The 15,238-nt window shown below is 39.0% G+C and overlaps 1 protein-coding gene across 1 annotated transcript in view; it reads right to left on the minus strand.

The window, feature by feature from the left end:
- The window catches only part of LOC128657284 (gastrula zinc finger protein XlCGF26.1-like), a 103,233-nt gene extending 91,365 nt beyond the window's left edge, over positions 1 to 11,868 (minus strand). Inside the window, exons 1-4 of the mRNA XM_053711565.1 lie at positions 11,770 to 11,868; positions 9,111 to 9,266; positions 2,554 to 2,667; positions 2,059 to 2,166 (exon numbers count right to left, since the gene is read on the minus strand). Of these exons, the coding sequence (XP_053567540.1) occupies positions 2,059 to 2,166; positions 2,554 to 2,667; positions 9,111 to 9,162 (274 nt within the window). The 5' untranslated portion in view covers positions 9,163 to 9,266; positions 11,770 to 11,868. The remainder of the gene's footprint in view (positions 1 to 2,058; positions 2,167 to 2,553; positions 2,668 to 9,110; positions 9,267 to 11,769) is intronic.
- Between the last annotated feature and the right edge of the window lie 3,370 nt (positions 11,869 to 15,238).

A 15,238-nucleotide genomic window follows, 5' to 3' on the forward strand; every position in this document is an offset into this window, starting at 1 on the left:
ACTACTGCAGCTGTAGTGCTATAATTATACCTGTGTATCAGCACACACAGCTTGTCTATGTGACACAGACCCAGTACTACTGCAGCTGTAGTCCTATAAATTATACCTCTGTATTAGCACACACCTTGTCTATGTGAGATCAGACCCAGTACTACTGCAGCTGTAGTGATATAATTATATCTGTGTATCAGCACACACAGCTTGTCTATGTGAGATCAGACCCAGTACTACTGCAGCTGCAGTGCTATAATTATATCTGTGCATCAGCAGACACAGCTTGTCTATGTAACTCAGACCCAGTACTACTGCAGCTGTAGTGCTATAATTATACCTGTGTATCAGCACACACAGCTTGTCTATGTGACTCAGACCCAGTACTACTGCAGCTGTAGTGCTATAATTATACCTGTGTATCAGCACACACAGCTTGTCTATGTGACTCCCAGTACTGCTGCAGCTGTAGTGCTATAATTATACCTGTGTATCAGCACACACAGCTTGTCTATGTGACTCCCAGTACTACTGCAGCTGTAGTGCTATAATTATACCTGTGTATCAGCACACACAGCTTGTCTATGTGACTCAGACCCAGTACTACTGCAGCTGTAGTGCTATAATTATACGGTGTATCAGCACACACAACTTGTCTATGTAACTCAGACCCAGTACTACTGCAGCTGTAGTGCTATAATTATACCTGTGTATCAGCACACACAGCTTGTCTATGTGACACAGACCCAGTACTACTGCAGCTGTAGTCCTATAAATTATACCTCTGTATTAGCACACACCTTGTCTATGTGAGATCAGACCCAGTACTACTGCAGCTGTAGTGATATAATTATATCTGTGTATCAGCACACACAGCTTGTCTATGTGAGATCAGACCCAGTACTACTGCAGCTGTAGTGATATAATTATATCTGTGTATCAGCACACACAGCTTGTCTATGTGACACAGACCCAGTACTACTGCAGCTGTAGTGCTATAATTATACCTGTGTATCAGCACACACAGCTTGTCTATGTGAGATCAGACCCAGTACTACTGCAGCTGTAGTGCTATAATTATATCTGTGTATCAGCACACACAGCTTGTCTATGTGAGATCAGACCCAGTACTACTGCAGCTGTAGTGCTATAATTATATCTGTGTATCAGCACACACAGCTTGTCTATGTGAGATCAGACCCAGTACTACTGCAGCTGTAGTGATATAATTATATCTGTGTATCAGCACACACAGCTTGTCTATGTGAGATCAGACCCAGTACTACTGCAGCTGTAGTGATATAATTATATCTGTGTATCAGCACACACAGCTTGTCTATGTGACACAGACCCAGTACTACTGCAGCTGTAGTGCTATAATTATACCTGTGTATCAGCACACACAGCTTGTCTATGTGACACAGACCCAGTACTACTGCAGCTGTAGCGATATAATTATATCTGTTTATCAGCACACACAGCTCGTCTATGTGAGCTGGTTTCATCATCTGGGACTTCTACACGACACCTCACACAAAGATCTTCTCTCATCTCAACTTTCAGCTTATTTTCATCTGTACAAATAAAACAGATTAAGTTTTATATCCCATCATCTAGTTTTTATAACTTTACTATAAAAGTGTGCGTATTTCCAAGACAGACAATAACACCAAATACAAACACTGTAGTCCTTTCCCTCTGTTCTTTTATTTTTTTAGCTTAAAGACTTATATTGTTTATGTGCCATGTCCAGAAAAATATATTGTTCAACAAATGCAGAAAAGATCATTGAGATTAATAATTACTAGTTAACTCACTTCTTCACACTGGAGGTGGTGACACAGTAATGAGGTACTAGTGAGGTATACGGCCTTGTGCTATCATAAGGTAGTTAGACAGAACCCCAGAGTTTGTGAGGTGTAACTTTCTAAATAGTATAACAATATAAACCTGAGCTGCACACTATTATGTGTCTGCTGTGTAACCGTCTGAGAAAATATAACTTATTTACATGAGACAAAATGTCACATCACAGAATCTTCCCTTTACTTAACATGAGCTAATTACCTGTATGTATAGGAACTTTATCCTCCTCAGTCTTCACGTGATCACACACATTCGGTTCTCCTCCGTGCTCAACAGCTGAGCAATCTGAAGGTGTCACATCCATACGGCCTGTACAGTAAGAATATACATGTATGTGTAAGTAGTTTGTACGCTACATCCCTCAGACACAACATATGTACACACTAACCTTACACATACTCACTTGCCTGTAACCTGTGTACTTCACACAGACAATATACATGTACACTTATTTTCACAAGAGGTACAGCATGCAGGACTCAAATAAGTTTGTGAACAAGAGAGAAAAGGAATTAGGTTAAAACGTCCATTTTATTGGATATACGTGTTAAAAGTTTCAAGGGCATAGCAACACAGATTTTACCACAGCTTGTACACTTATCTGTAACTCCCATGCATCCGAAACAACACACATGCACATTTGCATGTAACATACGTACACACTCACATGCCCGTTACTTAATATGCATTAATCACCTGTAGCCGTATTTATAAGAACTTCATCCTGCTCAGTCTTCACCTGATCACATACATACGGTTCTTCTCCGTGCTCAACTGCTGAGCTATCTGAACGTGTCACGTCCGTACAGTCTACAAAGTCAAAATATTTGTTAAATAAAAAAAAAATTTTAAAAATCTTACATCGTTACTATTTACAAAATTAGCAACAATTTACCGATTTATATAAACACGACAATCTCAGCTGATATCTGTTGTATGTCACTTGCTTGTAGTGAGCGTCTCATTATGCACAGCTGTGTTAGCTTCTGCTAGTTTGTCATTTTCAATTACAATTTTACCTTCATATATCAGGGCCTCACAAGCTTAAATTATAGCAGACAAATATATAGTAGCCAGAAATGTTTAATTTGTTATTGTGTGTAGAAGATACAAATAAATATAATATAAAAAAAATATTATTAATTAGCTTCAGCATTACTATTATATATATATATATATTTATTTACTTTTTTAATATATACATACACAAACACACACATATATAAAATAGGGAAGAGAATACAGCAAAATTTGAGATGTATGGCTTTGAGCTTTGTAAATCTCTGTACCGTGGCACCTGGGTGACTTGAGCTATGTTCTACCCTTAGTACAGGGGACAATGCATTAGCTAACATACACATCTATATATTTATATTTTTTAAATCATATTTATTTTATTGAGGTTTTTATATATTACAACATGTAAGGTATATTCATAGTGACATAGCAATAGTCATGACACAGGTTATATACAACGTTATCTAAGAATATAGACAACCTCCTGATAAACTACAGCATAATAACTTGCCTCTTAATTGTAGACATTTAGAAACATGAAAGTGATATCTTACGGTTAGAATATATTAAGATAATAGTAGTAACAAAATGTAAAACAGGTATCCAAAATATGCTAAATCACATATAAGTGAAACCTCATTTTTCCTGGCGAATGATCCTCCCACAATAAAGATGGTCACCCTTGGACCTAATTATTTTAATGATACCCAGAAAAGGATTAATTAGCAGTTTATATGGCCACTCTTGGAACTTAGTACATATATTAATAAAACTGAGCATCTGATATTAAATGACTTTTCCAAATTATATAAAAAGTTCCAATCAGACAATAGCAACTACTATTACAAACAAAAAATGTAATAGGTTAGATGTTATGAGCATATATAATACATTGATATATGTAAATAGTGAACTATATATTGATATAATAATCGGTTAGTATAATTATAATAGGAATGTAAGCAAACATAACAAAATTTAAGTAGCTTAGTGTGATAAATTAGAAGCACCAATATGGTATAGTTTAAAAACAAAGACCTAGATTTGGAGTTTGGCGGTAGCCGTGAAAACCAGCGTTAGAGGCTCCTAACGCTGGTTTTAGGCTACCGCCGGTATTTGGAGTCACTCAAAAAAGGGTCTAACGCTCACTTTTCAGCCGCGACTTTTCCATACCGCAGATCCCCTTACGTCAATTGCGTATCCTATCTTTTCAATGGGATCTTTCTAACTCCGGTATTTAGAGTCGTTTCTGAAGTGAGCGTTAGAGCTCTAACGACAAAACTCCAGCCGCAGGAAAAAAGTCAGTAGTTAAGAGCTTTCTGGGCTAACGCCGGTTTCTAAAGCTCTTAACTACTGTACTCTAAAGTACACTAACACCCATAAACTACCTATGTACCCCTAAACCGAGGTCCCCCCACATCGCCGACACTCGAATACATTTTTTTAACCCCTAATCTTCCGACCGCCACCTACGTTATCCTTATGTACCCCTAATCTGCTGCCCCTAACACCGCCGACCCCTGTATTATATTTATTAACCCCTAATCTGCCACCCTCAACGTCGCCTCCATCTGCCTACACTTATTAACCCCTAATCTGCCGACCGCAAAGGGCCGCCACCTACATTATAGCTATGTACCCCTAATCTGCTGCCCCTAACACCGCCGACCCCTATATTATATTTATTAACCCCTAACCTGCCCCCCACAACGTCGCCTCCACCTGCCTACACTTATTAACCCCTAATCTGCCGAGCGGACCTGAGCGCTACTATAATAAAGTTATTAACCCCTAATCCGCCTCACTAACCCTATAATAAATAGTATTAACCCCTAATCTGCCCTCCCTAACATCGCCGACACCTAACTTCAATTATTAACCCCTAATCTGCCGACCGGAGCTCACCGCTATTCTAATAAATGGATTAACCCCTAAAGCTAAGTCCGGACCCATCTTCCTCCGGCGACGTCCAACTGAAGAATGACGGTTCCTTTAAGGGACGTCATTCAAGATGGCGTCTCTCGAATTCCGATTGGCTGATAGGATTCTATCAGCCAATCGGAATTAAGGTAGGAATATTCTGATTGGCTGATGGAATCAACCAATCAGAATCAAGTTCAATCCGATTGGCTGATCCAATCAGCCAATCAGATTGAGCTCGCATTCTATTGGCTGATCGGATAGAATCCTATCAGCCAATCGGAATTCGAGGGACGCCATCTTGGATGACGTCCCTTAAAGGAACCGTCATTCTTCAGTTGGACGTCGCCGGAGGAAGATGGGTCCGCGGTGGAGGTCTTCAGGATGGAGCCGGTCGTCATCGGATGAAGATAGAAGATGCCGCTTGGATCAAGATGGTTGCCGGTCCGGATCGCCTCTTCTTCCCGGATAGGATGAAGACTTTGGAGCCTCTTCTGGACCTCTTCAGCCATCGGATGATGGATCGCCAACCCCCGCTTGGGTTGGATGAAGATTTTGGAGCCAGGACCGATCGGTGATACCTGGTGAGGTGAAGACAAGGTAGGAAGATCTTCAGGGGCTTAGTGTTAGGTTTATTTAAGGGGGGTTTGGGTTAGATTAGGGGTATGTGGGTGGTGGGTTGTAATGTTGGGGGGGGTATTGTATGTTTTTTTTACAGGAAAAAGAGCTGAACTTTTTGGGGCATGCCCCGCAAAGGGCCCTGTTCAGGGCTGGTAAGGTAAAAGAGCTTTTAACTTTAGTAATTTAGAATAGGGTAGGGCATTTTTTATTTTGGGGGGCTTTGTTGTTTTATTAGGGGGCTTAGGGTAGGTGTAATTAGTTTAAAATTGTTGTAATATTTTTCTAATGTTTGTAAATATTTTTTTATTTTTTTGTAACTTAGTTCTTTTTTATTTTTTGTACTTTAGTTAGTTTATTTCATTGTATTTATTTGTAGGTATTGTATTTAATTAATTTATTGATAGTGTAGTGTTAGGTTTAATTGTAGATAATTGTAGGTATTGTATTTAATTAATTTATTGATAGTGTAGTGTTAGGTTTAATTGTAACTTAGGTTAGGATTTATTTTACAGGTAATTTTGTAATTATTTTAACTAGGTAACTATTAAATAGTTCTTAACTATTTAATAGCTATTGTACCTGGTTAAAATAATTACAAAGTTGCCTGTAAAATAAATATTAATCCTAAAATAGCTACAATGTAATTATAATTTATATTGTAGCTATATTAGGATTTATTTTACAGGTAAGTATTTAGCTTTAAATAGGAATAATTTATTTAATAAGAGTTAATTTATTTCGTTAGAATAAAATTATATTTAAGTTAGGGGGGTGTTAGTGTTAGGGTTTGACTTAGCTTTATGGGTTAATCCATTTATTAGAATAGCGGTGAGCTCCGGTCGGCAGATTAGGGGTTAATAATTGAAGTTAGGTGTCGGCGATGTTAGGGAGGTCAGATTAGGGGTTAATACTATTTATTATAGGGTTAGTGAGGCGGATTAGGGGTTAATAACTTTATTATAGTAGCGCTCAGGTCCGCTCGGCAGATTAGGGGTTAATAAGTGTAGGCAGGTGGAGACGACGTTGTGGGGGGCAGATTAGGGGTTAATAAATATAATATAGGGGTCGGCGGTGTTAGGGGCAGCAGATTAGGGGTACATAGCTATAATGTAGGTGTCAGCGATAGCGGGGGCGGCAGATTAGGGGTTAATAAGTGTAAGGTTAGGGGTGTTTAGACTCGGGGTACATGTTAGAGTGTTAGGTGCAGACGTAGGAAGTGTTTCCCCATAGCAAACAATGGGGCTGCGTTAGGAGCTGAACGCGGCTTTTTTGCAGGTGTTAGGTTTTTTTTCAGCTCAAACAGCCCCATTGTTTCCTATGGGGGAATCGTGCACGAGCACGTTTTTGAGGCTGGCCGCTTGTGTAAGCAACTCTGGTATCAAGAGTTGAAGCTGCGTTAAAAATGCTCTACGCTCCTTTTTTGGAGCCTAACGCAGCCATTTTTTGGACTCTCAATACCAGAGTTATTTTTATGGTGCGGCCAGAAAAAAGCCGGCGTTAGTTTTTCGGGTTGTTACTGACAAAACTCCAAATCTAGCCGAAAGAAAGGAACACAAATGAACATATAGGTGTGAAGTATATGGGGAAGTTAGTAAAAAAGACCATGGTAGGCAAAACCATGTTGCATCCTGAGAGTCATCTTATGCTTTTGCCCTGGGTTTATATTATAGAGTTCTACCCTATCAGATATAGTAACAATATCATCATTCACAGTACTCTATGGTCCTATGTAGTAAGAGTATACATCTTAGTCAAGGCAGTTGCTCAAATGTTTAAGGGTTTATGTATGCATATTAAAAAAGTAGGTTGAGACCTTCAGCTAAATCATGATGAATTGCTTATTAGTTATATTATTTATCTGTGATCACCAAAACACTGCAAAGTAAACTCCCCTTAACCCAGACCAGTGATATCTAATTGAATGTTAGTTCGTAAGATGAGGAGATTTGAAAGGGCCCGGTAGAGAGGAATCCCAAGGGGCATTTGAAGACTAAAAGACACAATTTGGGGGTGAGAGAAGTAGATTCTATTCTTCCCTGGTGCTAGTGTATTGTGATCCTCAGAGTAGAAGAGCAGTCTCATTTCGTCTGTGATTGTAACAAGACTCCCTGCCAGTTTCAATTTAGGGAGATATTTTAGCATGTCCATTAGGGCAATGTACTGTATATAATAGGAGGAGTAACTAAAAGTTCCTGATCACTTCCCCCAAGGTGACCAATTTCTCGTCCCTGCAGACCGGCTGCATCCACCAGGACAGGTTTTATTCTGAAACAGTCGTCTGCACCGCTGGCCTGTGACGCAGGCGGCTGTGTGGCTTTTATCAAAGGGGTCATCAGTAGGGGTCCAGTCTCCAACCTCCTCTACTCATGAATAGCCTCCAAACTAGATTCCGAGGATAGTATCTTCAGAGCCGATCTTGGGACAAGCTGATCAGGTATCTCATCCTCTATCTTCCAGCAAAGAACCAGTTCGGCCATATTTTCACCCAATTTTTCCTCTAGGTCCTTCAGCATACGCTGAGCAACTTGGTAAAAACCCTCCATAATAGGTAGATTTCTTTCCGATATATAGTGATTGAGCTGGTGTGTAATGAGATCTTGTTACCGCAGTATGATGTTAACTGTTATCCCGGGGTAACGGGGGGGAGTTGAAAGACAAAATTGAGTCACCTGCTGATGTCTTCAACAGTCCAGAGAAGGACTTCACACAGGATTGCTTGGTCAATATTGATATCAAACGATGCAGTAAGTTCTGCTGAAGTTTGTGCTATATAAAAGGAGTAGCAATGTCTCTGCTGTCCTAGAATAATGGACTGATTATTCAGGTTATATGGAGAGCTCCCCTTTTAGCATCCTAGCATGGCTGCTGCCCAGACACGCCCCCCATTTATATAATTTTATGTTACAATCTCCTCAATGTGTTTAATGTCCCTTTAAAAAGGACCCTAAACACCTGTTGCTTTTGTGTAAGGTTGTGCTTTGTCCCAAGGTAGGGTTGCCACCTCAACCATGTTTTCCTGGACACTTATGAGTTACACATGCTGCAGGGTGGAACATGAATAGTGCTATCCAGGGTCACAATTTGTGTGCTGTCCAGCAGCACAATGCATGTTTCCCTCTCCACACCCTGCAACATGTGTAACTCATAAGTGTCCAGGAAAACATGACCAAGGTGGCAACTCTAGTATAATGTCCCTTTAAATTACATGAAAAGGGGCAACATAAATAATGACAGTATATTGTAAAGCTTCTGTACTGTACATAATGTCCCTTTGACCATCCATTATTAAAATTGCATGTTTATCTGCTGCTGTTTTCTGATTTTACATGAGACATATTTTTTATGTGATATTACATTTTATCATGAGCAGATACTTTATGAGCATTTTCAGGCTAACCTGTGACGCTGCAGCATCAGATAAGTGTGATTTATTCTAAACACAGAGGTCATGTGTTTGTACATCTAAGTACAGAGACTGATATTGAGTGTGCACGTGGTGCTGAGTTCATTATTCACAAGACTAAAGACGCAGCCAAGTATAAGCTGCTGCTCAGTAGTAGAGAGTAGTAGCGTCTGTAAAGCGACAGCACACTACTGATTGACAATCAGATCACTGAGGTTTCTGGTTCGTTAATGTAAATAATATCCCATTCTGATGACAAAACCAGGTGACATGCACATGACATCCTGCTTACCTCTGTGTGCATCAGGATGGTCTGAGGTTTGGTTTTCGGTCTTGTCAGACATTGTCTTGTTCCGCAACTGAATTTGTCAGATATTCTTATAATGTTTCTTATTTACTGACAAATGCAGTGATCTGTATTGTACGTGATCTTCACAGTAACAGGAGCCTAATCACAGAGAGGGAGGGAAGTGTCATGTACAGTTTATTGTCATAGGGGAAATGATGAATTATGGGTAAACAACATCCGTATCTGAGATTTTTCTGTGAGTTACCCGCACAAGTTATACTGTTTGTTTTTACAGCAAACCAAAAACTTTTAAAAAATAATTTTAGTTTACAGAAATACCCTAATATTATCAAAATAAATCATATAAACACCTTTTCCATAACATACATATTATATTATAGAGAGGTTCCAAGTACCTTATAAAGATATATATTTTAGAGAGGTTCCCTCTACATCACACACACACCCTACATCTCACATACAGTACCCCAGCACCGTTTACATAGACATATAACACAATAGAGAGGTACCATCTATTACACACATACAGAGCACCTTTAACACAGCAATATAATACTATAGAAAGGTACCATGTGTTACACACAGCCTTTGATACATAGACATATAACACTACAGAAAAATACCATCTAACTTTAGTTTACATAAATATCATACCAAATGCAAAAAAGCTAGATTTTTGTATAATTTTCTATAACATACATATTGTATTGCAATTGTAGGCATTTCTTCTGCCTCACACACACATCCCCCTCCCTAGTACCCATTATACAGATATATTATACAGATATTCCCTCTGTCACACACATACAGCCTCCCCAGTACCTTATACACAGATATATAATACAGTATTATTGAAAGGTTCCCTTTGTCTCACTCACACAGCCCCCCCACCCCTTAGTACCTTTTATACAGATATATAAAATTCAAGAGGTTCCCTATCTCACACACACACACATCCCCCTCCACAGTACATGTATATATATATATATATATATATATATATATATATATATATATATATATATATATATATATATATATACACACACATATACATACATACACACACACACACGTTATAGAGATGCTCCCTATGTTTTACCAACACAGCCCCCCCCCTCCCTTATTTTGAGATATTTAATATTATAGAGGATCCTTATGCATACATAGTCCATTCTCTAGCACATTAAACAACACTACAAATCTATCACACACTCAAACCACCTCTCCCCCCAGCACCCTATACACAAGCACATAACACTACAAATCTGTGTTACACTCAAACCACCTCTCCCCAGAACATTATACACAGGCATATAACGCTACAGATCTGTCTCACACTCACTCCACCTCTCCCAAGCACCTTATACAGAAGAACATAACACTACAGATCTGTCTCACACTCAAACCACCTCTCCCCAGCATCTTATACACAGGTATATAACACTACAGATCTGTCTCACACTCAAACCACCTCTCCCCAGCATCTTATACACAGGTATATAACACTACAGATCTGTCTCACACTCACACCACCTCTCCCCAGCATCTTATACACAGGCATATAACACTACAGATCTGTCTCACACTCAAACCACCTCTCCCCAGCATCTTATACACAGGTATATAACACTACAGATCTGTCTCACACTCAAACCACCTCTCCCCAGCATCTTATACACAGGCATATAACACTACAGATTTGTCTCACACTCACACCACCTCTCCCCAGCATCTTATACACAGGTATATAACACTACAGATCTGTCTCACATTCACACCACCTCTCCCCAGCATCTTATACACAGGCACATAACACTACAGATCTGTCTCACACTCACACCACCTCTCCTCAGCATCTTATACACAGGCACATAACACTACAGATCTGTCTCACACTCACACCACCTCTCCTCAGCATCTTATACACAGGCACATAACACTACAGATCTGTCTCACACTCACACCACCTCTCCCCAGCATCTTATACACAGGCACATAACGCTGCAGGTCTGTCTCACATTCACACCACCTCTCCTCAGCATCTTATATACAGGCACATAACACTACTGATTTGTCTCACACTCACACCACCTCTCCCCAGCATCTTATACACAGTCACATAACACTACAGATCTGACTCACACCACCTGTCCCCAGCACCTTATACACAGGTATATAACACTACAGATCTGTCTCACACCACCTCTCCCCAGCACCTTATACACAGGCACATAACACTACTGATCTGTCTCACACTCAAACCAACTCTCCGCAGCATCTTATTGAGAGGCATATAAAAATCACTACAGATCTGTCTCACACTCACACCACCTCTCCCCAGCATCTTATACACAGTCATATAACACTACAGATCTGTCTCACACTCACACCACCTCTCCCCAGCATCTTATACACAGTCATATAACACTACAGATCTGTCTCACACTCACTCCACCTCTCCCCAGCACCTTATACACAGGCACATAACACTACAGATCTGTCTCACACTCACTCCACCTCTTCCCAGCATCTTATACACAAGCACATAACACTAAAGAGCTACAGTCATATAAAACAGTCAGTTACACTTATTACACACATGAAACAATTATACACAGTCTGCGTATCTTGTACTTACCGCACTATACATACACAAGTCGCAACTTAGTAGGTGCTGAGTCGATTACTCCACACCTTATGTTTCCTGATAATGTAGTAGCAGCTAGTTCCCTTCCAGCAGAAGTACTGGTGATGTCACAAATCACATTACTGATGTGACCACACGCGAAAGAGTAGTTGTGTACTAGGCTCTCTAATGCAGCTTCCTGGACCTGTAGCTGTTTGTGCCATTTTGATCGCTGGCGCTGCAGTCTGTGTGTCTTACCAATATCTGTGTATTAAAAGTCTGAGTGGTTTATGAGTTACTGACAGATCGATACATTTTATAGATACAGATAGATATATAGATTAGATAGATATAGATACAAATAGATAAATAGATTATTGATAGATAAGGACAATGAATGTTTTTAAGATCATGTGACCAAATTGGTGACAATCCTCTAATAGGGTGTACAGTTCATTGTCTACTTATTAAAGGAACTTGACACCCTAAATTGTTATTTGTAATTCAGAGAGAGCATGCACTTAAAAAAAAAAAGAAAATGAAAAAAAAAAAAAATCCAATTTGCTTCCATTATCAAATTTGCTTCAGTCTTGTGATATCTAAGTAGGTAGTGTGCACGTCTGGAGGACAACATGGCAGGACAAAGTGCTACCATCTAGTTCTCTTGCAAATGTATAACACTAGAACTGCTGCCATATATTGCTGTAGACACATGCATGGTGCATGATCCTGAGCTTACCTACATGCTTTTTACTAAAGGATACCAAGAGTACAAAGAACATTTCATAATAGAAGTAAATTGTAAACTTGTTTAAAACTGTATGCTCTGTTAGAATAACAAAAGAAATGTTGTGGGTTCACTGCTGAACTAAATAAAGAGACTGCTGTACTGTAAGGGATATAGCAGACATTGGTCCCAGTGTGTATAAAACTATTTAATAAAGCTTTTTGTAATTAATTATGCATTTCTCATAGCCATTGCCACATTCTACACCCCTGTATATCTGTCTTACCCACACACCTCATACCCAGCACCTTATACACAGACAACTGAGATTCCCTCTGTCTCACATGCACCACCCCCTCCTACAGCCCCTTATGTAGAGATACACAGTACTATAAAGAGGTTCCAAATGTCTTAAACACACACAGCACTTTATATATACACATTTAACACTATACAGACGTATGTAGCATTTGCCACACCCACACACACACAGACTCCTTCCCAGATAACTTACATGCAGATATACAATATTATAGAGCGTTTCCCTCATGTACATACCTAATATACAGATATATAATATTATAGGGAGGTTCCCTCTGCCATAGACCCACAGCTCCCTACCTAGTACCTTATATACAGATATTTTATATTATAGAGAGGTTCTCTCTGCCTCACGCACACAATCCCCTCTACAGTACCTAATATACAGATATATAGTGTTATAGAGAGGTTCCCTCTGTCATAGACCCACAGCTCCCTACCTAGTACCTTTGTTAAAGTAAAATAACGTGAAGACAGCTGTTCCAAATTAATAAGGTTATAATTGTACAATTAAAAATTACAACAAAAATGACAACCGGTCATTTTACATAGTAATACAAGTGTGTGTGGCGTGCAGCATTAGATTGCAGCAATGTCTCTCTTTTTATAGGCCATGTGTTGTTTCTTCACAATCAGCACCTCATGGTCTACTTCTTATCTTGTTCATACAAACGTTGGGTGTTACTGTAGCTGAAAATACTTACTTTGCATATACAGCAGTTTATGTACTAGCTGAATTGACAAAAAGAAATGTAACTGTTTAAAAATATCACTTGTCAGTCCATAAGAAGAATATATATACAGAATTAAAAAATATTTTTCCTTAACATTTCATATACAGATATTTTATATTATAGAGAGGTTCTCTCTGCCTCACGCACACAATCCCCTCTACAGTACCTAATATACAGATATATAGTGTTATAGAGAGGTTCCCTCTGTCATAAACACACAGCTCCCTTCCTAGTGCCTTATATATAGATATATACTATTATAGAGAGGTTCCCTCTGACATATACACACAGCTCCCTCCCTAGTGCCTTATATACAGAATCAGCTATATAATATTATAGAGAGGTTTCCTCTGCTTCACACTCCCCCGGTATCTTATAAATAAATATATAATAGTTTAGAGAGTTTCCCTCTTTCTTAAACAGACAGCCCCTCACCTGTACCTTGTTATCAATACATAAGAAGTCCATAAGAAGAATATATATACAGAATTAAAAAATATTTTTCCTAACATTTCTCACCCTTTTGATAATTTTATTATCACATGTATTTATCTATTACCTTGCGTTTATTTTCACGCCATTATTACTTTGTGTCTCTCACTTGACTAACTAACAACCTTCCTATCTGGAAATGACCCCTTAGACAGACTGTATATCACTGAGTATACAGATAAGCTGCATAGACAGTGGGATGCTGAGCCTCCATTCCACATCTGCCTACATACTTATCATTTCCTCTAAGCATTCACACATCTTTATTGGTAACACACAAACACAAAATATGCAATCTCTATCTAAACAGATAACAACAGCAGCCAGAACTGCATCCCTTCACAGGCCTAGGTCCAAATCCTGTAGTAGGCCCAAAGCTGATGAGGTGCAATTGTGGGACCCCCTCGCAGAGATGAGATCTTCCACCTGTCTCCTAAAATGACTGGAGGGTCTGCAGGGAAGGCAGGTAGCTAAGTTATCAGTTGGTCATCTCTGTAGCTGTTGTATCATCACCCTAAACAATCGGTATCTTCATCTTTTTCTGCAATGAGAAACACAAATCATTAACAATTTCCAAACAATTAGTCACATTAGAATTACTCCTATCACTACCACTATGGGTTTTAAAAGATTTGTAAGCATATTTTTAAACCAGGTTCCAATCGTTCCCATCCTTCCTTAGCTATATCTTTAGATCTTTGTTGTAACTCTTTTACTTTATTCATGTGTAAAACTTGTAGTCTCATTAATAATCCCATCCATAATACTAGCATATTTGTTCATTCTATTTGCTAGCTCAATTCCCCAACCTGTCCAGGCAGGAAACCACATCCAGACTTTATCTGCAGATGAGAATAATTCTTACTTATACCTTGTTTAAGGACCATTGGAATAATCTTACCATCTTTCCCAGCCATAGTTGAAACCATCTCATATTGTTATATAACTGAGTTTGACAGGTCCATTCATCATTGTCTGTCTGTTCAAGACAGGCACACCTAGTGGTACACAAAGCTTTTAACGTTGAACAAAAACATAAACTATTAGAATCAGCAGTTACTGTATCACATGGTACTTTGTTAGGTTCCTTAATAAATGTTAAAGTAGCATTTCTACAATCTGTTTCCCCCACATATACCTTGGGCAAACTAAATATGTAACCTTTCATGTTTGCTATGTAATTAACATACATTGGCCCAAGACACAT

The sequence above is a fragment of the Bombina bombina genome, chromosome 4, assembly GCF_027579735.1.
Source record: "Bombina bombina isolate aBomBom1 chromosome 4, aBomBom1.pri, whole genome shotgun sequence".
Lineage (NCBI taxonomy): Eukaryota > Metazoa > Chordata > Amphibia > Anura > Bombinatoridae > Bombina > Bombina bombina.